The sequence below is a fragment of the Phalacrocorax carbo genome, chromosome 2, assembly GCF_963921805.1.
Source record: "Phalacrocorax carbo chromosome 2, bPhaCar2.1, whole genome shotgun sequence".
NCBI lineage: Eukaryota > Metazoa > Chordata > Aves > Suliformes > Phalacrocoracidae > Phalacrocorax > Phalacrocorax carbo.
The window spans coordinates 82,037,000-82,064,044 of NC_087514.1; the positions used below are offsets into that span (position 1 = coordinate 82,037,000).

General features: G+C 43.6%; 1 protein-coding gene across 3 annotated transcripts; it reads left to right on the top strand.

Annotated features, from left to right (window-relative positions):
• Positions 1-142: 142 nt before the first annotated feature.
• OTULINL (OTU deubiquitinase with linear linkage specificity like) lies at positions 143-27,045 on the top strand. Of its 3 annotated transcripts, none has more exons than XM_064443401.1 (8): positions 143-288; positions 15,283-15,438; positions 15,547-15,578; positions 15,684-15,775; positions 19,469-19,618; positions 20,425-20,553; positions 23,823-24,095; positions 25,256-27,045. In XM_064443401.1, the coding sequence occupies exons 2-8, from the start codon at positions 15,332-15,334 to the stop codon at positions 25,433-25,435; spliced, it is 963 nt and encodes a 320-aa protein (XP_064299471.1). In that variant the 5' UTR covers positions 143-288; positions 15,283-15,331; the 3' UTR covers positions 25,436-27,045. The 3 variants fall into 3 exon arrangements, with proteins under 3 accessions (XP_064299471.1, XP_064299469.1, XP_064299470.1); XM_064443399.1 differs by having other exon boundaries at positions 160-357; positions 15,279-15,438; XM_064443400.1 differs by lacking the exon at positions 143-288 and adding an exon at positions 3,600-3,700 and having other exon boundaries at positions 15,279-15,438.

Here is a 27,045-nt window from a genome sequence, read left to right on the forward strand (position 1 = left end):
AAGATGTGGAGGGAGGCAGCAATGTGACCTTTATAAATAGCTGAGTTACGCTCAATTTTTTTTTTCTTGTGGCTTGGATATGGAGAAGCGTACACAGCCTGTGTGACTCTGAAAACTGTAACGGAAATGAAACAGGAAGCCAGATCCTCTCAGTTTGTTGCTCTGTGAAGACGAGCTGAGTCTGTAGAGACTCATTGTCTACCCCTGGCAAAAGAAGTCAGGGGAGAGGAATTCAGCTGGGGGCACACTCTGGAGAGGAGATGCAAAGGCGGCATGACAGAAAGGCAAGTAAGAACAGAGACCAGTTCACTGGGAAAGAAAAACAGAGCAGAATTAACCACTCAAAGAGAAGTGTTGGTAAGTTCATAGAGCTGTGCTCTAAATTTTGGCGTCTCACCAAACTGGTGACCCGCTAAAGGAAGCTCCTGTGCTGCAGATCATAGCTGCATGGGCACTACTTTTATCTATGTGTTGAACTATACCTGGCCTTAGTAGTATTAATAAATTATGCTAAACAGGGAAATGGTTCCTGACTGTTAATAATGGACTTGAAAACCTGAAGGGTGAAGCTCTCACCCGTTCTGCACCTAGGTTTTCTACTTTTACTGGGTTGGATGCTGTTGCCTTTGTCTCAGCAGACAGTTTTTGCTCTCCTTTTGAATGGTTTATGTTCTTTGGGCTGTCGTTACAATCCTGCTGCTCACCTGCAGATGGGAGCATGAACATGGCACTTGCCTCTGCTCCTGGTTTGGAGGTTTAAACAGGGATGGTTAAAATGTCTTCACACTTGCTTAGCGTGGCTTTCGGTACAAGCTTTTGCTGTAATTGCTGTGCAGTCTCATGTGGGTATGAGTGGAGGGGGGTAGTCACAGTCAACCCTGCTGCTTGGAGATGCCATGACCTCCAGAAAAACCTGGAGGTTCATGTTCTGGTCAAGTTCATAATGGTCCCCTGAAGGGAGGAAATATAAATACCCACAAACAGTAGGGGTTTGACATCAGCACATGGCCTTGTCCAAGCATCATAAATATGTGGGAAAATGCTATGACCAAAAAGTCTGGAGGAAGAGAATCAAACTTAAGCTGCTTCCAGTCGGAGCTCCCTGGAGCTCTCCCCTTGTCCCTAGGGAGCTTGCTGCCTGCTCGGGTGAAGTAGGGGAAGCATTACTTCTGCAGAAACCTGTTGAGTACATACCCTCAGTAAGGCCTTCCCTAGCTCCCAGTATTGTTTTCCAAGATATTTTGGGGAAGTTCACACTTTCTGAAGCTTCCTGAACCCCTGCACCAAGCAGCACGTTTCCCCTTCTCCACAGTCCTTAACAGAAACTGCCTTGCAGTTAGCTGCTATCCCCTTTTTGCAGTTGATCCTGGACCAGACCTAGACCTTGCTTTCCTTAGGATTATCCTAACTCTTGTTCAGCTAACAGGAATGGCACAAGCTGAGCCCGACCAGTCCAACAGAGAGTGCAGGAGGCCTCTGTGTTACTTCTGCTCAGTCTCAGCAGACCTCTCTGCATCCCAGCTTGAGGGAGGGGCTTGCAGAGGAGGTAGAGGCCATCCAGTGTCAGTGACTTGCAAGGAAGAGAGTCAATATTCTCCTGCTGAAGCCCACAGATGGGAAAGGATAGTAGTGAGCTGTCTGTAAGTGACTCAAGGAAGAGGTCCAGAAAGAGCTCAAGGAGGAAGAAAAGGCATATGGACGGTGTTTGTTAACCTCAAGAGGTTTCACGTAAGTGATCGCCATGTGACTGATTACCCCAGAGCTCATTCCCAGCAAGAGCACATGTAGAGGGGCATAGGCCATTCTCTAGATTGCACTGAAGTGCTGAATAGATGCCCCAAGATGAGAGCAGAGAGCTGGCAAGTGGGAAGGACTCACTGATACGGTGGTTGATCTGCAGTGTTTGTACTATGCGTGCTTCATCTCTCTTCCCTTAATGAGTCAGCAACCAGATAAACATTAACTTTCAGGCCTGTCTGCACAAGGTAATCACCTATTAAATCCTAAGATTTTAACACAGGTTAGAGAGGGCTGAAGGAGGCGAATTTGGACTTGGCTGGAACACTAAACCATCAGGCGGCACTGACGCTGGCCTGGCCAAGGCAAGAAGGAAGCTGGAAAGAGAAGCTGAAGCATGTGATAGCTGCAGGCAAGACGTGGCTCAGACAAATCCCAGGTACCTTAGAGCCTTCGCAGATGGATGCTGTGTCAGCTCTATCCTAACAGCATCTCTCTCAGCTGCCCCTCCTGAGAGGCAGCGATGCTGAACCACAAACGGCACGTCCAAACGGAACGCACCAGCCAGCTGATGCTGCGGAGGGGCACAGAGCTGGCACTTCGAAATACTTTTTTTTTTTTCCAGAATGGATTTTTCTATGGAGCAGCACACAGTGCTGCACAACCGAGACATTTAGGTCTCTTCAGTCAACTTCAGCTATTCTTCACTGGTTTTTAAGCCTAGATTTTCTTTTACTTGGATAAGTGTGTTTGTGGCTTTCTATGAGTGCATGTAAGTGAGCACTGGAGATACCAATATTTAACAGGTTTTGTCTCTTTCATTCCTTGCTGAGGTTAACTGACATAGATGGAGACACAATCTGATATTCATGCCAGACAGTACAAACCTCTTCACTGTTTCATGAGAAGTATTGATTTTTTTATCACCAACCATTTTAACATCTTACAACATTTTAGGTGAAAAATTAAAAAAATAAGCCCTGTGAGTTTGTCCTAGCTCTGTGCTGGAGCAAACTGCTTATAACTCTGTAAAAGATTTAAGTCTGCGTCACTTGTTCAGACCATTACAATTCCCTTCTGTTTTTCCTGCAAAGTCCCTAGGGAGATGGAAGAAAATTGTTCTTTAATGTGTAACCAGAAAAGAAACCAGTCTATGCAAAGTCTCTACATACAGCTGGGACAAATTACATGTAAAAGACTGCTGAAAGGGAAGGTACCTGGCCAAGGTGAATTTGTTTCAGGATGAATGCACTTCATCTTGTCTGTGAGTGAGTTAGTGAGGAAAAGAACTTTTAAGGATTGGAGCGGGGCGGGGGGGGGGGGGAGGACAGGACCCCAACAACCCTGGAGTCAATAAGTTGTGCTACATTTCATGGCTAGATTTCAGACAGATGCTGGTGACATCGGTCTCCATTAAGGGAACTACTGCTATAAAATGTAAAATAACGTAGCGTGGCACCAAAGCACAAGCTATATCTCACTGATGGAGCAGCTGCAGGGACTGCTGGGGAAATGGAGGGCTCCCCTCCTTTCTCAAGCTGAGGCCAGGCCGAGAGCTGGGTGACAGGGGTTGGCCTCCCTTCCTCGAAACGGGGTCCGCTGCCTGCGTTACCCCTCGGTTTCCCCAAGCGGCTGGGGGGGGGGGGGGGTGTGTCTCCGGCCCTCCCGCCACGCAGCAAAACCACGGCAACCCCTGCCCGGTGCGGGAGGGGAGGCCCCGCACCCCCGGCGGCCACTGGGAGCAGCGGGGCCCGCGGGGAGGGAGCGGCCCCACACGGTCCCCGCCCCGGGCGGGGTCAGCGTCACGCGTGGAGCCGTGCTCGCGCCGCCGGCCTCCGCCCGCGCCTGCCCGCGATCTGCGACCTGTGATCGTGGGGAGGCGCGGGCGGAGGCCGGCGGAGCGGGCGAGCCAGGGCGAGGGGGCTGCGGGGGGATCCCGCAGCCCGTGCCGTTTTCGCAGCAGGTGTGCATTTGTGGCTTTGCTATTTGTTTTTTGTTTTGGTTTGTTTTCCTGTTGGGGTTGTTACTGTGGGCAGTCTGAATTTAAACGTTGCAGAGTGGCTTCTGTTCCCATCGGAAAGGTGAAGGCTTGGGAAAACGGGGTTTAGAAATAGGCATGTGATTTGGGAAGACTTGGGAAGATGGACGTGCACCCTTTCTGATCTGCTTGCCAGTTGCATGTAGCTCTCGGTGTCGTGCATCTCTCATGTTGCCGTGAAGTTATCTTTCAGACTGAAGAAATCACGCCCTGCCAGCTTGCTTTTCTGCTGTACATTTTAAGACACGGTTCTGCTTTGATATTTACTGGTCCAGCTGGAATTTTGCACTGCATTCCATACTGTCCAACTGGTTTGCTTTTTGGAGGAGCTGTACAAATTGTATTCAGCTTATACTTTCATTTTCTGCAGTGGAGAAAGAACCAGATTTCTGTGATATTTACTAAGTGAGTTTTAAGCTGATGTGGTGCTAACAACTGCTCTATTGCTAATATATGTAAGCACAGTTACTCCCATTTCTGTCCTTTGGCCCTCTCCAGTTTCTGCAAGTGATGAAACAAAGAGGTAAAATGTGCGAAGCAGGAAGAAATGGTTTTAAGGCTCAGTAAACTTTGTAGTCACTGACGTTTGCTCTTTTAGAAATTTTCTTTCTTTCTTTTCTTTCTTTCTTTTCTTTCTTTCTTTTCTTTCTTTCTTTCTTTCTTTCTTTTCTTTCTTTCTTTCTTTCTTTCTTTCTTTCTTTCTTTCTTTCTTTCTTTCTTTCTTTCTTTCTTTCTTTCTTTCTTTCTTTCTTTCTTTCTTTCTTTCTTTCTTTCTTTCTTTCTTTCTTTCTTTCTTTCTTTCTTTCTCTTTCTTTCTCTTTTTCTCTCCCTTTTTCTCTCCCTTTCTCTCTTTCTCCCTTTCTCTCTTTCTCCCTTTCTCTCTTTCTCCCTTTCTCTCTTTCTCCCTTTCTCCCTTTCTCCCTTTCTCCCTTTCTCCCTTTCTCCCTTTCTCCCTTTCTCCCTTTCTCCCTTTCTCCCTTTCTCCCTTTCTCCCTTTCTCCCTTTCTCTCTTTCTCTCTTTCTTTCTCTTTCTCTCTCTCTTTCTCTCTGTCTGTCTTTTTTCTCTTTCTCTCTTTCTCTCTTTTTGCTCTTTCTTTCTTATTTAATTAGAAATTGAAAGGGACACCATACAGCAAGAGGGAAAGCTGCAATTTTGCATATCTATACAAAGTACTACCAGGTAAAGGGGATTAGAAAATTTTGTTTATTTATTTTCAAGGGCAAAATCAGCATTAAAATGCTGGTCAGCATATTAAATGCAAATGCTGTTACGGATAAGAATCTGCATTTGGATTTGGAATTCTGAAAAAAAAAAAAAAAGATTTAATTTTTGTAGGTCTGAGGATTTTTGCTATTGGGATATAAGGTTTTTTCATTTTGTTTAGCTTTTTGGACCAGGTTGCCAAACTAGGTGGTGTGGATTTCCCATCCGGCATCAGGACTTTTCTGTCCACCTTGTTTCTTAGGTACACCTTCCAGGTTAAATCCTCACATCCTGTCTACCAAGGATATAACAACAAACATTAAAGGGTTTTTCAGTAATGTCTGCAGTTTTTATTGAGCTTAATGTCTGAAAATTACCTTGCATGATTACCCAGGCAAATAAGTTCGAGATTTCAAAAATACCTCTATGCTGTACCTCCTGACCCCGCGCAGCGGAACCGTGTGGGTCATGGTGCCAATCTATACTAGGGGAGATGCATATGGTTATAATTTAGTTGTTTTGAAAGCAAAACCAATGCTCATGAGTCAAAAAGTTGTATAATTACGCCGCTTTCATACTCCTGCATAACTAAATTTGTGGGTGTGATTAGAATTGCCTAAAGTTTACCTTAAGGAGCTGCTTAATCTTCTCTTGGTTTAGGCTGTGAAATTTTTTTTTTTTTTTAATTACCGATGGGCCAAATTAGTCCTATCTAATGATGTTTTTGTTCAGGCATTCTGACTTCTGAACGAGTTACAGTACTCTTCAAAGTCAAACGCTAATCTGAGTTGCTGCCTGACATCTGACCCTGAATCGCTTCAGGATCTGCTTTCTGCTTGGAGGGAATCTGGGAAAGCGTGGCAGACGTGCGGCGTCCTTTCTGCACTCCTGGGCTGACACAGCTGACACCGTGCTGGCATGTAGCACCGATGGGGAACTTTGCCCATGTGCTCTGTTGCTGGGATTCCCACCGTGACAAACACCAGTTCCTCCGTGCGTGCCTGCAGTGCCAGGGACGAGACACAGCAACGTCGCGCCTTCAGAAAAACAGAGAAATAGCTATCTATTAACTAAAATGTCAGTGTTAGAAATGTCGTGATATAAAACTGTCAGGACTTCTGTACTTCAGCCGCCACAGGGTAGACGTGGTCAATTACAGTTCTAAGAGCGGAGTTCATAGCTAGGGATCTTGGACCAGTTCTGAGGGGCTAGAGACAGTTCAGTTTGGTATTACAAAATTTGGTTTGGTGGAAAGTTTGGGTTTTTCTCATGAACAGTATAACTCATGGTTGGACTATCTGTTGCCTGGTCATATAAAATAATGTCAAAGTTTTGCCCCAGCTTAAGTGATGAAAAAAAGGAGTTAAGGGTGTTACTGACCACTTCTTGAGAAAGCTCCAGAGAAGGCAAACATGCTGTAAAATACTCCAGTACTGCTGGAGGCTACTTCTTGAATTTTCTGAGAAATTTTTACGTCAGCAGCTTTTAGTTTCTTTTCAACCTTATTCTGTCTTTGTAGCTTCTTCCCATTTTTTTCACTGCTGAGGAGTGATCCTGTACATTTTTTGAATCCTCAGGATTCATCACCCAGTGCTCGGGATTTCACTCTAGCCTATGTGGAGGTGGGAGGTGCTGGGAGCTCCTGGCAGAGAGAGGAGGTGTGTCTCTAGCTCCTGTCCCCGTGTCACCAGTGGGGACAGATGCCACTTATACCATGCACCTGTGCAGAGGGACATGGCTAGCAAGGCAACTTATGCTGACCAACCATTTCTTGTAACGCACAGTTCTCTGAGAAGGTGGGTGTGGGCTGAGCAGAAGAGTTGTGCTGTCTTATTTGAGCCACATCACTTTAAGGTGGAAGGGTAAAAATATGGGATGACGTGGCTGTATATGCTCAGTCTCTAGTCCTGTCACTAGCTCTGCATGTGACCTTGAGCAAGACCCCATGTCAGATTCCTTGTCCATGATATGTCACCAAGATTTTCCACATTTTTTGGGTGTTTAGCATTTCTGTTTCCAGGGTGGGGTGGCCATGTTAGGAGAATGGTGCTATGAAAGTGGGAAACGTGTATCTTAGCATCAAACTAGTGCCCTGATACGATGTGGTGTGCCTGGGGCTTTGACTCTCATCAAGTCTGCCCTAGCATCTGGGCAGAGAAGCAGCACCATGGCAAGGTGCTTGGCACTGCTTGCAGGTCAGCTGCCACCAGGGAAATGCTGGCAAGTTTTTAATTGCCAAGTTTGAGCAAAAGCAGTCTTTCTGCAAACTTAAATACTTGTTTCAGGTCGGTCTGTGTGACAAAGAGACGTCCTACCAGTTTCCTGCCCCCAGTTTTGCTCTGAGCACAGCTCCATGCCATGCATGTGCCTGCTGCGTTTGTCCGGGAGCAACCTGCAGATGTGTTCGCTGTTCCTCGGTTCTGGTTTTATTTCGTGTCACTTCCTGTGCACAAATTTCAGTTGTGACATGCTTGCCAAAGTCTGAGGCCTTAAAAATAGGGGATTTCATATCATTGTAGATCTTTAAAAATTACACTGCCGGGTTCCAAGGTTAGAAAGCATCCAGTTCTCTGTATTTCATTTTCTTCGTTTACAAGTGAAAGTAAGTTGTGCCTCTGCCGAGTGCCAGCCCCGCAAGCAGAGCCCAATATGCAGGGTCATATTTAACCATATTTTGCAGGGCTGCATAATTTGTATTTATGTAGACCTTGCCATGTAACTGTCCAGTTTTGAGGCAGTTCATGCAAATGCAGAGGTGTCAGGGAACCGTGGTGTCTTGGTCCCTGAGACCAATGTCCGGAGCACTTTGCTTGAAGCTTCTCTTGGTATCCAAATGTCTGTAATAATATGAAACGTGCATTAGCAATAATGATAATGATAATAATAATAACAATCATGTTTTTACAAGCAGAGAGCTTCCACACAGAAAATTCTGGGTTCCTGAATCACATTTTTATGAAATGTGTTATCAGCTATGACTTTGGTATTACACTGACAGTAACTGAAATTTAAGTTATCTTGATGCAGTCAGCTTTACCTTTCAACATGACTTTTTTGCTTAAGATTTTAGGCAAGAAGTGCCCAGTAATGCACTCTCAAAAAAACAGGCCAAGGATGCCTACATGCATGAGCTAATTAAAAAATGCCGGTTTGGAACAGTTGCCCTTTAAAAGATGAAGAGGGAGCAGGGTGTAAACACTCCAGCTGCTTCCATCCTAATAGCATTAGCTTGGCAGAATAAAGCTGAAGTTTTGACTTTCATCAAGCTGGATGTTGAGAGGCAAAGGAAGAGAGATGCGAGACCAATTTCTGTCATCTGCATTCAGAGTGATGGCTTTGATATTTTGATTTCTGTTGTCTTTCCCTTCTGCTTCTGCTCTGTCTTGTAAAGAGGGAGAGATACAAGTAAAACTCCCAAGCAAACAAATAACACAGCTGGAATAATCTCTCCACATACCTAGTGGGAAAGCACAGGCTTTGTGATCTGACGCACCGCCAGGAGATGCGAATTATTTGTGATTATTGATCACAAATTATGTGTGATTATTAATCCATATGAAAAATACACAACCCTGCATGGTGCTTCACTGCATGCAGAGCCTGGTACACTTGAGGAGAGGGCTGTGCTCTGAAGGCACATAGAAAATCTGTGTTGTGAGGGTACAGCAGTCAGAGCGTGTATGGAGATGGGAATGAGGAGCTACCTGGATGCGACCTGGTGAAAGGGGGCTGGCTTTCAAAGCAGCAGATGTATGCACCACCAGTAACTGCTTAGACAGTAAACAGGCTCAGATGAGTTGATTTTTTTGTTTGTCATGGGTTGCTCAATGCTGCTGTTTCCCAGCTATCACTTGGGATAACTGTTTACGGACAGTTAAAATTCATTAGACTGTCCCGCAATGCGTGCCTACCAAGTTGACGGGCATTTTTTGCTGCTTTCTCCTCTGGGCTGCAGCACTTCAGCAGAGGACCCCTCCAGGTGTCAAGCCACCGCTTAGGAATGTGCTGGCTGGTGACCACCGAGGGGCTGGGGGCTCACCCAGGACCATCCAAGGGATGTTTAGTCCCAGGAGTGCTACCAGTGGAGTTTAGTAAGCGGCTTGTGCTCCTCCATGCTGTTTGCACTGAGATCTTTCCCACACGGATTTCTGTTGACATTCCCTCGATCCAGGTGTCTTTCACCCTTCCTCGAGTACAGTTGGAGGGCTCCTCTGCTTTGCCACTTGCATCCCCTCCTCTGGTGCCGACACGGCACCTGCTGCTGCAGCTCTTGCTGGAGTTGCAGGGCCCACCAGTCCCTCCCTTTGGGGGGACGGCAGCAGGCTGGAGGTCCTGCTCTTCTGGGGTGGCAGTGACCTGGCACCTGTGCTGCTGGGGGGTCGGGCGTGCATCCAGGCAGGGCTGGGGGCTCTTCCTTTGCTGGGGATCTGTCGGGGAGGGGGTAGCCACCGCTGCAGCCTGCTGGGCCTCTCCCTGGAGAGACCTGGAGGGCTCTGCCTGTGGTACCACCTAGCCTCCTTACTGCCTCATGACTGCGCGTCCTCGGAGGGTTGGGCTGTAGGTACAAGTCTTCTGTCTAGCAAAACAAGACTTAAAAAAAGGAGGGGGGAAATAATTCTTATTGCTAAGTAAGACTTCAACTTTTTGTACTATAACCAAAGCTTCAGTTATCTAGACAAATAAACAGAAAAACCCTTAGCCTTATACCGCTTAGCCTTTCAGCTAAACTTAATCATAAGAAGATGTTCAGGAGGAAAATATTTCCTTTACTGGGTCAGTTTGGATTCAGCACAGCAGAAAAAAAAGATTATAAAAGGCAATTTCAGAGTTGTGTTTGCACATAGATAAACCAGAAACAAACACGAGCGGCATTAGCGATGACTCAACATGCAACTCGGCAGCAGGCGTACTAAGAATCCTTGGAGTTGGCTGCCTCCAAATAATAGATTTAGTGCATTTACGTAAGTTCTGTTTGAAGTGCACAGGCATTAAATAGCAATTCTGAATGAGGATGGATTTTTTTTCCACATTAAAAAAAATTATCACAGTGACAGGAATTTCAGAGGATCCTTCTTTAAAAGGAGGGTATTTTATTTTTTAGTCATACTTAGGAATAAGAGCTTTAAAGAGATACTTGGTTTTTTATGGCATGAAATGCTTTTCATGTATTGCTCTGGACTGTAAATTCTATGAAGCCTTTTGCATGTTTTCTTTCTTACATAAATGGAAGTGCAACTGAGCTTTATTCATGTGAAGGTCCTGGATAAAGCACCCTGTGCCTTAAAAAGGAAGCTGAATTATACAGGACTTCAAGAACTGAACTTTACTTTTGTTCTGGTAGGCATTTGGAGAGAGGGAAATGGTCTCCGCAGGCTAGGGCATGCGTTAATATTTTTATTATATAGATGAAATTGGTTTTGTAAAGGTAACTCTTACAGGGTATATTTTAGATGACCACACAGTGGGTAAGAATGCATTATGCTTGTTGCTACAGAGTAGGAATAAGTAGGTGTCACAACTGGATAGATACATTTATGGCAGCAGTTCAGTTCCTGTTGATGATCAGGGAGTCTGAAGAAGGCTGCCAGCCTTTCTACTCTATTTTTCCTGAAAGACCTTTGCACAAAGGGGACAAGGGCTGACTGAGCACTTGGGACTCCTACGCAGGACAGCTGTGTAAATAAAGCCTTTCTTGCAAGTGATGGGTCTCAGTGCTACTGAAACTATTCCATTTTCTAGGTAATTGTGAGATTCTAGTTACGGTTTGGGGCTGGGATTCTGTTTTGTTATTTTTTGGAGTAGAAGTTGAGATCTGATCAGCGGATATGGTTGAACTTTTGATAAGTCACCGATGATTACCATCTTTGCCTGCCAATTATTCTCTTTTTCTTCCTATACCAAGTAGAGATCCTCATCTCTAGTTGTTATGTTAGAACAGGTGAAGATTTTCTTAACAAGTTGACATTGCTTTGCTCTGTAAAGGAAGGGTTTTGTACTGGAATAGTTACTGAATTAAGCAGTGCTTCCCACATAAGTTGGTATGTGTTTGATCTGTTTTCAGTAGATTTTTTTGGTGTGGCACTGATAATAAACTGGGAGATCAAAGGCTTTGTAATCACTTGGCACTGCTTAAAAAGGCACATTTCTCTCTTCTAAGCTGTTATGAGGTATAATCTATTGTAGGTATTGAATTTGTATAAATAATAGCTTTTTGTCTGTGTCTTCCTCTTGGTTCAGTCAGCTGAGGTATGTGTGCATCTGTGCATCACGCTGATGCCTGCTCTGTAAGGATGAATTTGCTTGTTTTCCCTTAAAAGAGGGACTTAGCCTATGTTATAATGTACCTTCATGCTGATACAACATAGTCTGGAAAAAAGTGATGTGCAGCTGTGAAGAGAGCTCTGCAGGCACACACTGAAAGCAGGCAGACTTGGACCTCCATGCCAAGCCTTGCATCTCTCGGCTGAGGGGTCTCCCTTGCTCTGGATCCAAGAGTGGAGAGAGAAGGAGGGGTACGGGTGGGCAGCAGAAGGGTTGGAACAGAGGGATCCCAAATTCTCTCAGAAGGAGGGGATATCTGCTTTTCGGAAACTAGGAATATAGTGTTGTGTGATAGGAGTATGAAACTTGGCCACTTTATGGTAACAAGTGCTGTGTCCAGGTTTCAGTACCAAAAGGACTGTGATGAGGAATGTCCTGAAGTCACACAGCTTTTGATTTTGGATGACACTCTGTTATCTTCCTGATGGCCTTGTTACAGGGAGGGAGGAAAAAAGTAAAAGGATGAATGTGCCATCAGACATGCTGCAATATTGGATCGTGCTTCAGCACTGCATACAGTGCTGCCTGCTAGTTCCCAAGCTGATCCCTTACATTTTGCATTTCATCAGTTATGCATTTTTAAGGTAGCAGCATCCAAAAATGTTGTGAGGGAGTCAAATGTGGAGCTAATCCTTTAGAGACTTTTCTTGACTTTCTTGTGAAAGAAGCAGATCTTGCAGATGTCTCTTTTTCCTTGTGTCTCTCCTGCTGGCTTTGTGGGGGTGTAAAAGCTTAAGGTTTGGCACTAGCAGGAAGTTGATGATGTGGCATGAAAAGAAAACACAGTGTACTACTTGCATTGTAAGATAAACACTGCTATCGGTTCCTACTTCAGCGCTGTTCAGCCTCTGTTCATCCAGATTTCTGCTAGGAGCTGTGTCAGAAGTCCCAGGGCTCTGTTCTCCTGCATGGGAGATGAGTCAGGCCTCCCTGTCCTCATGGTGATGCTTGCGGTCAGTCTTCAAAATGATATGCGCTCCGCAGCTCGTTGCAGCATTGACAGGTTGTCACTGACTCCTGAGGAACAGGATGAATTGTGCCCATACTCCAGGGAATGGATTGGGATTAAAAGTCCATTAAAAAAAAAAAATATTATTTTATTCCGCCCACCAGCGTGTTATGAATTTAACTGCTCTTCAGTTTCTGAAAAATTACGGAGGGGGCAGGGAGGGGGTGGAAAGATCTATTTTAAACTGTGCTTTTCTTTAATTCATGTCTTGTTTATGATGTATTTTTACCAGAAGCACTTTGTGATCCAACTGCCACTTCTAAATGTCATTTACTTGAATAAAAAAAAGTAATTACATTTCTCAGTGTGACATAAGCGCTGAAAGTAGTAACTGAATCACAAAGTGCTGTTTGAACAGCAGCTTCCCCATGGAAGGAGGGAAAGTTTATCAAGTCCTGGGTACGCTGTAACACAAGTCTAGCAAAAATACTCAAAATTACTTGTTTGCAGGTTTTCCCATCTCCCATTAGGCTTTTGATTAGGGAAATACCTACTTATAAATCCCCCACCTTAAATAAAAATGGATGAACCAGATTTGTTGTCTAATGTTCTTTGAGATCGATTTGTGGTTTTGATTGAAATTGGTAAGCCAGTGCCTCCCAGGATTCCTTGAAAAACAGTCGCTCGTGCACCTGCTAACCACATGCCTTGCAAGGGGGTTTGTTGGACTCCAGTAAGCTTTTTTCCAGGATTAATACCATCAAAAGCTTTTTCAAGACATTGCTTGATTCAGCTCAAAAGCTGATGCAGACCTCCAACCTTTTTGTCTGTTAAAGGCGTAAAGGAAGACATTTTGCATTCACATATATTTCTGGTACTCCATAAAGCAAAGTGCCTCATTTTAACAGAAGGACCAGCTCGCACTTTTTATAGCCCCAGTTTGTTCAAAATCAAGAGGGACCATACAGTCATTTTAAGTATTGAAATGAAAGTCTGCTGCATCTTCCTTTTAATATTCTGTGTTTAAATTGCTGTTAACAAATTTATTTTGAATCATCATTGGTTTTTGTACAACAATGTGACAATTTAAATCCAAAATAGCCACTGATGCATGGGCTGAACAACATTTCTAAGCCTTCAGGTTCCATTCTAGTTAGCAGAAGGTTCATTATTTACAGTCTACTGACGTTTTTTTTCAATGCTGATGCCTTTATCCTAAAGAAGAGTGAGAAAAATTTATGGTGGTTTGATTCTGCCAGGACTGTCATCTGTTACTAATTCTCAGCTGTTGTTCTCTAGGCAGCAATTTGGGTGCTTACTGAGAATGTGCCTGTTGGGGGTGTGGGGGGGGTGTGCCCGTGCACGTGTGCGTGCCGCAAGCGGGAGTGTCCCAGTGTCTCCATGAGCTATGCCATTTAATAACCTTACAGCTGTTGTGTTGCCGGCTTGTTACTTGGCATCAGTACTACATGTTTGCCGTAGCTTCAGATTTTTGATCTTTTTGACTGTACGTGAATGCATGTCTTGCTTTTACCTACTCAGTGTGTGCAGGCATAACCCCCGGCCGTGCCAGGTGTGCACACATTAGTGCAGCGCACGAGTAGAAGCTGACAGAAGACCTGCCCATCCTCTCGTATGAAAAGCATTCACAGCAGTACGGGTTTTGTGTAAATAGGAACTAGCACCCCAAAAGCTTCTCCAATTACCTTTTTAAAGTTTGTTAACATCTTGCTCTTAACCTGCCTTTTGTTCATGGGAGATACGAGGTCTGCGTCTTGCCTCCAGACAACTCGCATTTGACATCCTGTAATAAAACTTCTTCAAACAACAGAATACTGGAAAAGGCCAAATACCAGCAGTGCTCTGTATACATGCAACAGTGCTTGTAAAAAAGTATGCATAGCTGTTTGTCTTGTTGCCAAGGCTGGGACTCTCGTAACTCTTTGACTGGATAGTTGTCCACAGTGCACGGGCTTAAGTTTTCCAAGGAAAACTTTCCTTTTAAATTTCCTGTTAAAGCCAGGAGGGCAGAAGTTGAACTGACATAAAACTATGCTGAATGAATAATTCCCTTTGTGGACTCTCTGCAGAAATATCTTTTCAGCCTTCTGTGGGGATACCTTTCTAAAAAGTTGACTTCTCTTACAGTTTTGTAGTAAGTCAATGAATAAGTTCGTAATAGAGCAGCTGTTGTTCGTAAACTCTGGGAATTTCCTATATTCAGATTTCAGCCAGAGAATAAATTTCTCACTTAGGGAGCAGATACTGCCTTTGTCAAGTATTCAGTCTCTGGGCCCTCTCTCAATTCTAGGTTTTCTTATCAATAAAAGACAACCAAAACCTACCCTAACCCTGCCTGTAATGCCAAGAGAGCAACAGAAACATGTCCTGAGTTATGTCTGTGAAGAACAGTGAGAATGCGCACACCCCCCTTGTGATGATCTCCTGAGCTTTCTACTAAATCCCCAGGGAGGAGCTTTCTCTGGATTTTTGAAATGACTTTAAACTTATCCAGATCGAGGCAGAAACGTTCCTTTAATTCCCCAGGCAGTCGTATGATGCTTAGTCAGCTAACGTTGCCTTCTATGGCCCGTTTGTAGACTACAACTCCCAGGAACCCCTGGTCTTTAAAACCTTGACTTAGTGACAACGTAATGACGGTACAGGTCTCTGGCTCAGCACATCCTGAAGCAAAAAAAATTTGTTTGTTTGTTTTTGAACAATTCCTTTGATATCAATCTTCCTGTGACTCTGTTGTAACTATTATCTAGCCTTCACCATGTGGAGGAAAGCTTGGAAAAGTGAACCACATGCACCCAAAACCCTAGAAATCTGGAAAACAAAGTATATAAATTATATATTTATTAATTATAGAAAAATATACTTGCTTTTTACATTTCACGTTCTGTGTTTCATTTGGAGTGGTATCGCACTTGGATGGTTTTTCTTTTTGTAAGAGAACAAATAGAAACAAGTATTGCAGAAGAGTTACAAGAGTTTTTTTTTTCCTCTTTTTATCCCTGTTGTAGGAAGGCATGACGTGCAGTCCTGGACAACAGCCACCAAGCAATCCTTGTGTCTCATGTGGCAAAAAGTGAAAGTGCACCTAATGCTAAGCATGACTTTCCTTGTTGCTGTTTTTTGGTATTGCAGAAGGCTATACAGCTTTTTAGCACAGCTACTGAAACGGTAGGTTTTTATTATGCAGACTTTAATCATCCACACTGTTGCTTATTTCAGTAGATATTGACCTTTGACAACTCCTCTTTGACACCTGTTTTATCATTTGGATTTCAGGTGGAGCAACTACCTTCAGAGAAAACTCATAAGTAATCTTTTTATTGTCATTCTGTGTTCATTAACCCCCTCCCACATCTACCCTTCAGATGCAGAACCGCAGAAGGTAACTAATCTGTGAATTAATCTTGATTTAGGGAATCTCAGTGTGCGGACAGAAGTTGATCTACTTGGTTACAGTGCGAGAGAATGGAAAGGAGAAACAAAGCAAGCCAAACACATGAGGGAGGTAAGAGTTAAACTTTAATCTCTGCATGGAGATTAAAGAGGACGGGGGAGAAGTACCACCTGAGAAAGGAATAGCACTCCCACTGCAAGCAGCTGCTGCAGCTACCAGAGCCTGCTACACCGGCTGGTCAAATGAAAAGCAAAAGGGACAGCATGAACACGGATCTAAATAAAGACTGCAGCAGAGCTGGTCAAAATGTAGATTGGCTTTTAGTCTTGCATCTTCTACAAATTCTCCCCTGTAGACCCAGTGACCCATGCAGTGGCTGAACAGGAAAAATCATCCCCAGTGCTACGGCCCAAGTAACCTGGTCTTAACTGTTGTCTCTTGGCCAGCCTTCGATTTAAGGTAAAAACTCTCATACAGGGAGGAATGAAACACACCTATTTCTCTTCCAAGCTCTGAAGGTCCATGTGACAGCAGCCGGTGCGCAGCAGCCTCCCCAGCAGCTGCCGAGGCCCCCTGTCCGGCTCCATCAGCTGCAGCTGGGGGCAGGAGCTCACAGCTGGCCTGTGGCAGGTTAGGTCAGAGCTCAGCGGGCAAGGACCAGCGTGCTGGATGGTGGCCATCCCCTGCCTTTGTGCAGTGTCCATCTTCTCCAGCTCTGCGCCCCGGCCGTGGCAGGCTCTGGCCAAGGCACTTCTGCGCCAACATCTTCCCCTGCACGAGGCACTGTGAGCAGGACTCATGCAGGTTAACTACACCCGGCAGCTCCTGCTGACTCATACCACACCCAGCTAGGACTAACACACTACTAATCTCACAGTTAACATCCTCATGATCCTCAGTGCCCCGATTAGCCACTGAAGGGTGTTTGGAGGCAGCCCTGGGCTGTGTGGGGAGGTGGCAGCCGCCTCTGCTTGTGGGAATCAGCTAATCCTTAGTGCTGCTCTTTTCTGATTATCTTTGGTTTTTTCTTCTTCTATGGTTTTTATTCCTTTCCATGTAAGGATTTTTTTCTCTTTTTTTCCCTCTTGTACCCTTGAGCTGCTAGCTGCAACTATCTTCATAATTATACTTCTCCCTGGATTTTGATTTCTCTTGCATCATTTTAGCTGAAATAGTTTCTTGCAGCTCAGTAAGTTTTCCTTATAACTGTACGTCAACGTGACAGAGTTGTGGTGTTGCACTGAACTGAGCTGTGGGTCATGGATAGCTGAACTCCTGAGCCAAGGACCTCCTAAATTCATGGTTCACCAACACTAGATACACTCTTTTCTGTCAGCTCACTAACGTGTTTTTCAGTTCTGTACGTTGTGTGTACGTGCTTACATCTGATAGCCAGAAATGGCAGCTGCATTTCCCGCAAAAGACGTATGTTATTGCATGTGCAATGGGCTGTTGGCAGCTATCTCTTGGTGGCCATTAAGGGAGGCAGCGTGGCAGGGGGCATCACAGGAGCAGCGGTGCTCTCCAAAGGGCCCTGACCAGCGCTTGAAGTTGGAGCAGCACTATGGTATGCTAACTTGTGACAGGGAGGAGCCTCAAGAGCAAAGAAAAGCAAACATGTTTTACGGCTCTCTGTTTCAACTGTGTTAAGCCTTAGTCACCAAGGTAGGCCTGAAGACTGTGGGCTGGATTTTTACTTTTCCCATAAAATTTATAGCTAGAATAGCTATACCAGTGGTAGAGTAGTAGTATCTGTTAAAACAAGCTTAGAGTCAAAGCCATCAAATCCGCTGTGACATCATAGCCTTGCATCCTCATGGTGCGGCATTTCAGACCAGCACAGGTCAAATGTAGCACCAGGTCCGTATTCCTGATTATCTGATGATGGTGGGAACATTGAGCATGAGATGCTGAGAGGGATCAAAAAGGCAGAGGGGGCAGGAGATGCAGTAGTAATGAGAGACGCCAACTAGCCATCTGCACTGGCAACAGCTGTGGGGTTGAACGTAAAGGTGCTGCTAATGACTGTTTCATGGATCAGCTTTCCAGGGAGCCTTTAGGAAAGTAAGCAACCCTTGCCTTGGTCCTGAGTAGTGCGCAGAATCTGCCTCTAATTTCTGTTTCTGTTCTCTGGAACAGGAGGCAGCACACACTTGTATTCAACATCCTTGCAAGAACAACAAAGCAAAAAATAATTTACAGTTGCATCCATCTTCAGAAAGGGAAACTACATAAAAACAGGGAAGTATGTTAAAAAGAAGCTAAAAGACAGTTAAGAGTCTTGAGTATTTATGGTCAGTCTATTTAACATATATAGAGCTTTAGGTCATGGTATTGGAATCACAGAGGAAATGCATAACAACAAGGACTTAAGAAGGGGTAAAATGAAGCTGATAAAGGCTAAAGAGCAGCATAAGGGCATTATGAGAGAAAAAAAGATAAGTTTCAAAAGCTGGAGTTGTGCCCAAATGATGAACAGAGAAAGGATCCAACTGCGCTAGATTAAATGCAGGAACACAGCAATGCCAAAAGTGCCCAGAACAACACACAGCAAGGCCAAAAGTGATTTGGAAGAACAAGTAACAGAAGATAGCAAAACTTCTACTAAATTTGCAAAAACATACCAGGCAACCTGAAAGCCAAGCCTTTCAGAAAATCCATGAGTCTTCTAGGTGATCAGAGCTGAAAAGAAGACTCCTTTATACAGGGCAGATGGTGGATGGCTGGTTTTATCATGTAGAAGCACATTTTAGGAAGGCGTCTCATGAGATCCTGAACCAGCATAACCTGCTTGCTGTTCCCAAAAGGGGCGGTCCCTTGCTTGTTTTTTCTCTCCCTTTTCCTCACCTCATTCCAGCTAAGCAGTCCCTCTCCTCCTTTTGTGCTGGCTCTTACATCTTGTGTTGGTTGTGGTTCACAAATGGTGAGCTGATAAAGCTGGTCATCCTGAAGGACCCTTCTCTGAGCCACCTGAGCTTGCTGAAACAGCAGGAAGCGCCCCCAGAAGGATGAATTCAGTAGGCTTGCTATCACAGCCAATGCAAAGTAAAAGTAGGGGAGACTATGCAGCTGAGAAGTGGTGTTGGGATGGGGTAAGGAAATGACTGAGATGAAAGAGGACCCAGAATTGAGACTATCTTCCTGCCCTCTTCAGGAAGCAAACTGTGAGACTGATGCAGCAGCCTCTGGAACTGTAGAGTCCTCTTTCTAATTCTCTGCTAGTTTATTGATCTCAGTTGTATCACCAAGGGCTCAGATGAGAGCCAGTGGTAATGCAGAGGAAATACAGGGAGTGTGTAGCTGGAAGAAGGGCCATCTGCTTCAGCACAGAGCTGCCAGATCTGCTTAAGTCACCGTTGCACAATGGATTCAGGTCAGTGCAAGAAGATGTTTCTGCCCAAAGTTTCTGCCAGATGCCTGTTCCTGTCCTTTTGCTGCTCCAGCCCATGTGTGAAGTGGTCAGGGTTAAAGCTATTATGGCAAGAAGTCTTCATTGACCTGTTCTGCTTTGGTTGGCCATGTGAATGTTTACACGAGCAACAGTGCAGAGACTGAAGGAAGTCACTTGGTTTGGAGGGAGTGCAGAATCACTCTTAGGGGGCAGTGCCAGTGTAAGGTGTTCACAAAACCTATGAATTTAGAACATTTTTTTGTATATATAAATATATATACAAAATAAATGTACTTGCTCTTTGCCCTAGCCCCCTCTTATGAGTAGTTTGGAATTGGACTCCAATTTGACAGGGGTTTGGTCTGAGATTTAAAATGTTTATTGCTAAATGGTTTTTTTTGTCTTTTTTCCAGGCATATGAAGAACTGTTTTGGAGCTATCATATCAAATATCTGCGGCAAGTCAGGAGGGACAACTATTGTGTACTAAGAGCAGTGCTTTTTCAGATATTCAGCCAAGGCATTCCTTTTCCATCATGGATGAAGGAGAGAGATATATTAAAGGTAAAATTAATTCCCTAAATCAACATGATTCAAGTGACCTTGCACTGCAGAAGGAAGCTTTGTTCAATGTGAAAACTGATGTGTCTGATATGGAAGTAGAGGTGAATCATTATCAGAATTCAAAGAGAAGTTTTTCAAACTCTTTGAACTACACATAATTGAAAAAGCATCCCTGCTCTAAACATACCAAAGTGATTGTGAATCTAAATGGTAAAAAAAAAAAAGGTGGATAGATAAATGTTACTGCCACCCTTTTAGATGTCACTCACTTAACACAAAAAGATATTTGCATCCTCCTTGTTCGTGCAAAGTCCAGTGGCTCGCTTGGGAGCTGCTGAGCCTGTTGCTGGAGCATCAGGACATCACCCTGGGCTCCAGGAGCTCCAGCAGGAGACAGCAGGGGGGAGGCAGGGAGCTATAGCTGCTGCCTGTAGGGTTATGTGTGCAAACTGGAAGGTGTCTGTAATCCTAAAAACCTCACTGAGTTTGGATGTAGTAGTCAGCTTTTCCAGAGTGTGAGTTATATATTTTGCTGAGAGCATATTTTCTTCTTTTTTGGCTGGCCCTGTTTTAAAAGTTTCTTAAGGACTTGGCAGTCAAATGAAGCCTCCTTCTTCACATTTGAGTCGTTCCGAAGTCCATTTTTTTTGTTGTTTGAACTGTAGAACCAGTGAACAGAACCACATCATAAATTAAAATGTGTGTAGACAAGTTTATATAACTTTATATTCTACTTCTTGTTATGGTTATGATCTGTACTTAATAAGCTTTTTTTTCCCTTCCTCCTCCCCCTCCCCCCCCACCAGCTCCCTGAAAAGCTTTTATATTCTCAGGGTTGCAACTGGATTCAGCAATACAGTTTTGGGCCAGAACGATACATGGGGCCCAATGCCTTCGGTAAATTGCGCAAATGTATGGAGACATTAAAGACAAATGTGAGTATATAGGAAATGGCCGGGGCAATACCAGCCCTGAGAAATGAGTTGAGATCAGAGTTAGGGAACTGCTCCTTGTTACATATTTCTATGGCAGTCACACTCCCTCCCAGGTTCATAGCACTGAGCTGCTGGGCAGGCCGTCACCTGTCCTGCGGGGGAATCCGGCTTTTGGGGATCTACTAGGTTAACTATTAGGGGTCACCCTGAAAGTTAGGGAGGCCATCCTACCCACAGCTGTTAGTTGCTGCATGGCTAGCTCCCCTTGCCTTCAAGTGGCTTCTGCAACACCTCATAATTTTGATTAAAAATAACTACATGTTGTATGAGATCCTCCTGCATTCCCTCCCCAAATGGGAGGGAACAAATGAATAGTGCATTTTCTTCTCAAACTACTGTCTCTCCTCTGCGTCTCTCTCCGTGAAGCATTGTATTTAGCCAGTTTTACTATAATTTCTCTCTGCAGCCTGAAGGACTAGATTACAAAGACCTCTTAGCCTCACTGCTCCCTCTGCTCAGCAGAGCCGGATTGCCTGTGTTCCCAACCAGAAGTATAACGCTTACTTGCATATTTAAAATGTTGTGAGTTTTAGTAGCCCTGAAGCTGTTTGAAAGAGAGGTAAAAATTTGGCCTGACAAGACCTTGCACTTTCCTTGGGCGCCTCGGGGGTTTCTGCGTGTCTGCAGTTGCGCGAGCTATGGAGCGTTCCTGTTTGCTTTGCCACAAGCTGTTCCTAGCACACCAGCATCCCTCTCCTCCCCGTCCTCCTCCTGCCGGGCAGTTGCTTTGCACGCTCTCCTGGGTCACAGCCATCAAATGGATACTGGTATTTGCTGGACTCCAGGGTTTTGGCAAAGATTAGGTTGAAATGCTTCTCTGAAGGTATCCATTAGCCAGTATCTCAGACCTTAAACTGTCATTTTTAATTCTACAATACACGTTATGGTTCTTGGTTGTCTTACCACAGTTGCAACAGCTTATTCTACTGATATGCATTTAAGCTAGCTCCTTTTATGTGGCCTTGTGTATATGAGCCACAACTCTGTAGTTTTAAACACTATTTTCAGTGATAGTAATTGTTACTTAAATAAAAACAACAAACCAGAAATAGACTGATTTAGCTCTAGAAACCAAGCATTAGTAATAAAAAGAGGGAGTTAAAACAGAGATCTGGTCCTTGTCCCTTGCCTGCAACCTTACTGTGCCACAGTGACAACTGCCTGTCTTCTTGAGACGTGCCTGGTGGTTCCTGTGTGCAGTAATTTCTTTCTGGTCACTCTTTGCATTTGCCAGTGTTGAGCTACTAGGCTTTTATTTTTATCTTGTTGTACTTCTTTGTAAGTTGAATTCAACTCCTTCTCATGAAGCATTTAAACTGGATGTTTGCAGAGAAAAAAGCTTCAAGTCAGCACGGTGAACAAATCCGTACAATTAACAAATTGTTGCAGAGCGGCTGTACTATGCATTATGCTGTTATTGGGCATGAGGTCTAGATCCCAACTTTATTTTACTATTATAAAGATGTTGTTTGGCCAGTTGGAGGGATTTTTTCGCCTGTTTTCACTAACAGGGTTTTATGGTACATTTAGTAGCGTGAAAGGTGCTAAAGAGCCAGCACTGAGAGTTCAGGTTCTGTTGTATTTAACTGTCTACTTAGTTCTTTTTGCAGCTGATTCTCTAGGAAAGTTTGTGTGTTTCCACAGAGTTTGAATAGTCAGATTTAGTAAATATTACTTAGTGTCTGAGGCTTACAAATGCACATGTCTGCTCGAGCTGTGCTTTTAAGATACAGGGGTGACAGGGAGTGGTCGTCACTGCCAAAGGTATTTTAAGCCTTTCAAGGAGTATTAGTCATATACCTGCACACCTTTTTTTTCAAGATGGTTGCTATGCACCCCAAACTCATGCGTCTGGGCTTCAGACTTGCCTCCATTGACCAAGCCACAGAAGAGTGCCTGGTTTTTGGGTAAGCTGGAGACATGCGCCTCTCTGCTGCCTTTCCCAGCTCCATCATCATCTTGTGGGCGGCTGCCTGCAGATGCTGTTGTGTGTGGGCCATGTTGGTTAGCAGGTGCTTTACACTCAGGATAGGCTTTTCACTTAGGTAGTAGAGGTCCTCTAGCAAAGTGACAGGAGTGGTTCATCCACTTGGTCTCATTTTTAACCTGTAAGGAAAGTATTCAGGAATGCATGGGAGATGGGGGATCTGTTTCTCAATTTAGTATTGATAGGTAAATTAGATTTTTGTTGTTGCAATTCAGAGTTTATGGCCACTTCAACATATAAATGATATGAGCACAGAATTAATTGAAATTCATTTGAATCCCAGTCATTCAGCATCATCTCTTATTGTGATCCCCAAAAACCTCTCTATTCCAGATGACTCTCTTTAGCCACTGTGTTCGGGACTGGATGCTTTAAGCTTTCTGATTTGACACCCAGTCCAACATTGTCTCCCAGACAGCCCATCTTCTGGGTGTGAGCACTGGCATTTGACCCCTCTAGAGCAACAGAGAGCTCAGGAGTGCTTGTAATCAGCCATGAGCAGAACGAGAAATTCCTACCCTGTTCATGTCCCACGCATGTCTTTGTCATGTTCCTTCTTGTGCAGCCAACTTACCTTGACCTCATGCAGCAGAACACACTAAAGAGATACACGTGTGTGCAGTTCGTAATACCATGCTGGCTTGTCCAGTTTGTATAGGTTCCTTTTAACTGACATGCTTCTGAACTGGGCTCAGCATCTAAAGAATTCAAGCTAGGATAACTTTAATGTAAAGGGTACTATAGAGGAAAATCAGTGAATTTTTGAAGCTGTAAGTTAAAAACAGGGCAGGAGTCATCACTTAAATTAACCTTTTCTTATGGCCTAGTGTGTATGTCTGATGCACCCACAGAGATTTCCTAATGTCCTTTTGGTGGTTACACTCCTGCCAGACTCATTACTGACAGTGGTACCTAAGATTTTCTGTGGTGATGGAGTGTCACTGTTGTACAGGGGAATTACATTTGATTTCTCACAGACTATCATTAGCACCCAGATGCTTGGAGCTGTCTGTAGCAAATAGCTTCAGCTGGATAAATTGAAACTGAAATATGTAAGGCCTCAAATCCCACTCTGGATCCCAAAGAGCCACCCGCTTTTTTGCACCATCATTTGGCCACAATAGTGGTATAGTACAGACTAGCAATTGTTACTGTTTTGGAATCTTTTGTATTAAACAGAATTCTTAATAATTTGATTAATATTCCTCTGTGTGCTTTCCAGTGGACTGAAATAAGTGCTACTAAAGATCATGAAGAAAGAGGAAACATGTGTAATACACTCTTTTCTGATGAGAGCAAGGAGCACAAACTATACGAGGCCATAAAATTCATCATGCTCTACGAAGTTGTTGAAGCCTATGAGCAGATGAAGAACAGAGAAGAACCCATACACAACCTTTTTAGCCTTCTCCTTGCTCGTGATTCTTCATCTGACCCTTTGAGTTTCATGATGAATCATCTGAACTCCATCGGTGACTCTATTTGCCTAGACCAGGTAATGATAAAAATGAAAAATACATCACAAAACTTATTCCATCTCTGATGTGATTAGGTGAATATATCATACATCATCCGTGAGAGCTAGCTCATTTTTTTCCTTTGGGAAGTGGGGAAGTGGACTGAGGATAGTCATTTATCTTCCAGGAAAAAAAACTAGTAGAATAAAATGGGGTAGACAGTTTTCTTGCTGGGCCAGAAATAAATGCTGCAAGCTATCAAGGAGACATAGTTTAGAACAATGATACCTTTGATATGTAAAATAATTTTAGATTATGCAGATCTGACCTGTTGTTTTGCTTTGCCTAACTGTTCCACCATGCCAAACCCTCTATCATCACTTACTTTCCCCCCTCTCTTTGGTTCACATTAGATCTAATGTCTGTTAAGAGTAGGTAATGAGAACTGTATTAATTTTCACTTTTAAATGTTAAGGGGTTTTTTCAGTTTTGTATTTAGTGGGGAGTTAAGTACTGACATCTAAGCTCCACACTGCCACTCTGCAAATAGTTTCACTTTCCGATAGGTGAAATTATTTTTTATAATCAATTTCAGTTATCAAGTCAACTGTTACATGTTGCGGTCACCTTCAGGAGCAGTTTGATTATAACTGGATGAGTTCTGCTCTGCGTGGCTATGCCCAAGGATATGACCTTTTTGCAAAGCATTTTTCCAGATTAAATAATCCGTTGCAAGAAGTGTCGATGAAATGCCAGTTCTCAAGTTTCATATCCATAAAATACAAGGACATTTTTTCCTTTTACTATTATATTTCCTTCATGTAGCAAGTGATCACAAGGTGGCAGGCTTCCCATTTATCAAGGCGTACCAATACCTTAATAATAGCTGGTCCCTTTGTGCTCCCCACTAAGCTGTGTGAGCTGGCTTTGGGAGCAGGTTATGTACTCTGTCAGGTGAAGAGGGATGTTTCCAAAGTGTGAAGCATTAACCAGAATATCCTCTACATGCAAAAGAGCAGTAGAGGAAAACACTGAGCATACCCTCCAACTTTTCATTCTCTTCCTTCACTTATAAAAGGGCCCCTTTTATTCCTTGTCTACTGTTTTGAAGCTAGGTGACTTGCCTTAACTTGGATTATCTTTGGTTTATTTTTCTAAGTCTAGAACTAGATGTCTTACAGACTTCTTTCATCTATAGGTTGAACTGTCTCTTCTTGGATACTTACTTGAAGTAAAGATAAGAGTTTACAGACTGCAGAGGTTTAATACTGAGGATTTTCAAGTAAACTATCCAGATGAATACCGAAGGGAATGGAATGAGATTTCTCTGCTGACCGAGGACGACCGCTACTATCAAATCCCCCTTTTCAGAACGTGAAGGATCAATGACTTTTTTTTTTCCTTTGTATAACACAGTGAGTGACCAGTTCCAGTGAATTAGGTTTCTAATTGGCAGCAGTAAGATTTTGAGAATGCTTGTTAATGATTACGAAATGATGTATGGGTTTATTGTGTAAACATTTTGCTTTCCCATTACAGCTCAATTCACCACCAGTCAGCCACAAAAACCATAAAATATTTTGCTGTCCTGTCTGGGGGAAAAATGTCATATTTGAGGGTTCTCAGACAAAAAAAGCTTAGAATGCATGACAAACAAGGCAAAGGTAATCCGGGTTTTCCACTGTTAGCCTAGGGGTTTACTCTGACGTCTCTGGATGGGTTAAATTCAAGTTCCTAAAACAACTACTGCTTGTCCCTTGTCTGTCTCTAGCTAGGGAGGATGAATCACCCAGAAAGCAACACCGGGGTCCCACATACTCCAGGCTATTAAACTTGCATTGACTTGGGGCTACCTAGAATGGGAGGATGTAAACTGGGGCCTCCATGTAGTTGCTTCAAATCACACGTGGCTTCCCGGGTTGCTGGAACACCTCCCTCCAGGGATGGGCAGAGCAAGCAGCTGCAGGCTGTACTTCAGACACCTGAAACTAGGCTGTCTGCACCCAGTGCTGACACCTGAAGCTTAAGAAGTGTGACGGGGGGTGCAGGGAGGAGGGCGGGCAGAACCAACTCCCACACAAAAGAATACCGTGCCAGTGAATGGCATATATAAATATATATAAATACTTTATAACTGGGGGAAGTACACAAGCTTTCCCAAACCTAAAAAGGGCAATACTAATTAATAAGTAACATGCAGTAGAGAGAGACCCGGTAGCTGCCTATGGTTTTTGTCAACTTGTAAATCCTTTAAGGGCTGATTTCATTACCTGCCAAGAGATACCAAGATTTGCTTTGCAAGTCATCTGAGAAAGCTGTGCACACAATACATTCACAAACACTGCCTTTTCAGAAAATATTAATTTTCTATGCATTATGTACATTTAGCAGTGTGTATACATGTTCTATCCTCTGTGTATATATTAATCTCCTTGTGTAAGATTGCTATCTTTAGACCTCAGTGTTTGAAGCCGTCTGTCTGGGACAACTAAATGAGATTTACTTTATTTCATGGAACATTTTGCTCAGTTCTCTTTTCTAAAAGAATCAGTTGTGTTTTGGTTATTTCTAAAATGAGGGACCTTAATTTGAACAAATATTAAAATGATATAGCAGAACTTGGAAGATATTTGTGGATACTTAGAATTCCATAGGCATATGGTTGTATTGAAAAAAGTGGGGTTTTATTAAGCATCAAAGCCTTTCCTTTCCTTACGCTAGAGCTATGGGGGCAGGCAGGTTTGGTTTTGAAGACCTACAGGAGAAAATACAGGCCAGTAACAAAAATGTGAACAGGGCCTGCAGGAGTTAAAGCAGTTGCATGAGGCAACTAAATGGTACTGCTTGCAGTGCATGGAGCCCGCTCTGTTCCTTGCGTAAAGAAAAGCAATTTTATCCCTTATGGTCCTTTTATTTGTATGTATGTGTATATATATTTATAAACACAAACACCTGAGTTCTGTATTAAAACAATTTTGTTTCCTGAAA

Bases quoted from the DNA above. Each gene is read 5' to 3' on its own strand.
- OTULINL (XM_064443399.1), top strand. From the start codon at position 261: ATGCAAAGGCGGCATGACAGAAAGGCAAGTAAGAACAGAGACCAGTTC. The intron at 19,619-20,424 runs GTAAAATTAATT...CCCCCCCACCAG, and splicing joins AGGAGAGAGATATATTAAAG to CTCCCTGAAAAGCTTTTATA. The intron at 20,554-23,822 runs GTGAGTATATAG...TGTGCTTTCCAG, and splicing joins TGGAGACATTAAAGACAAAT to TGGACTGAAATAAGTGCTAC.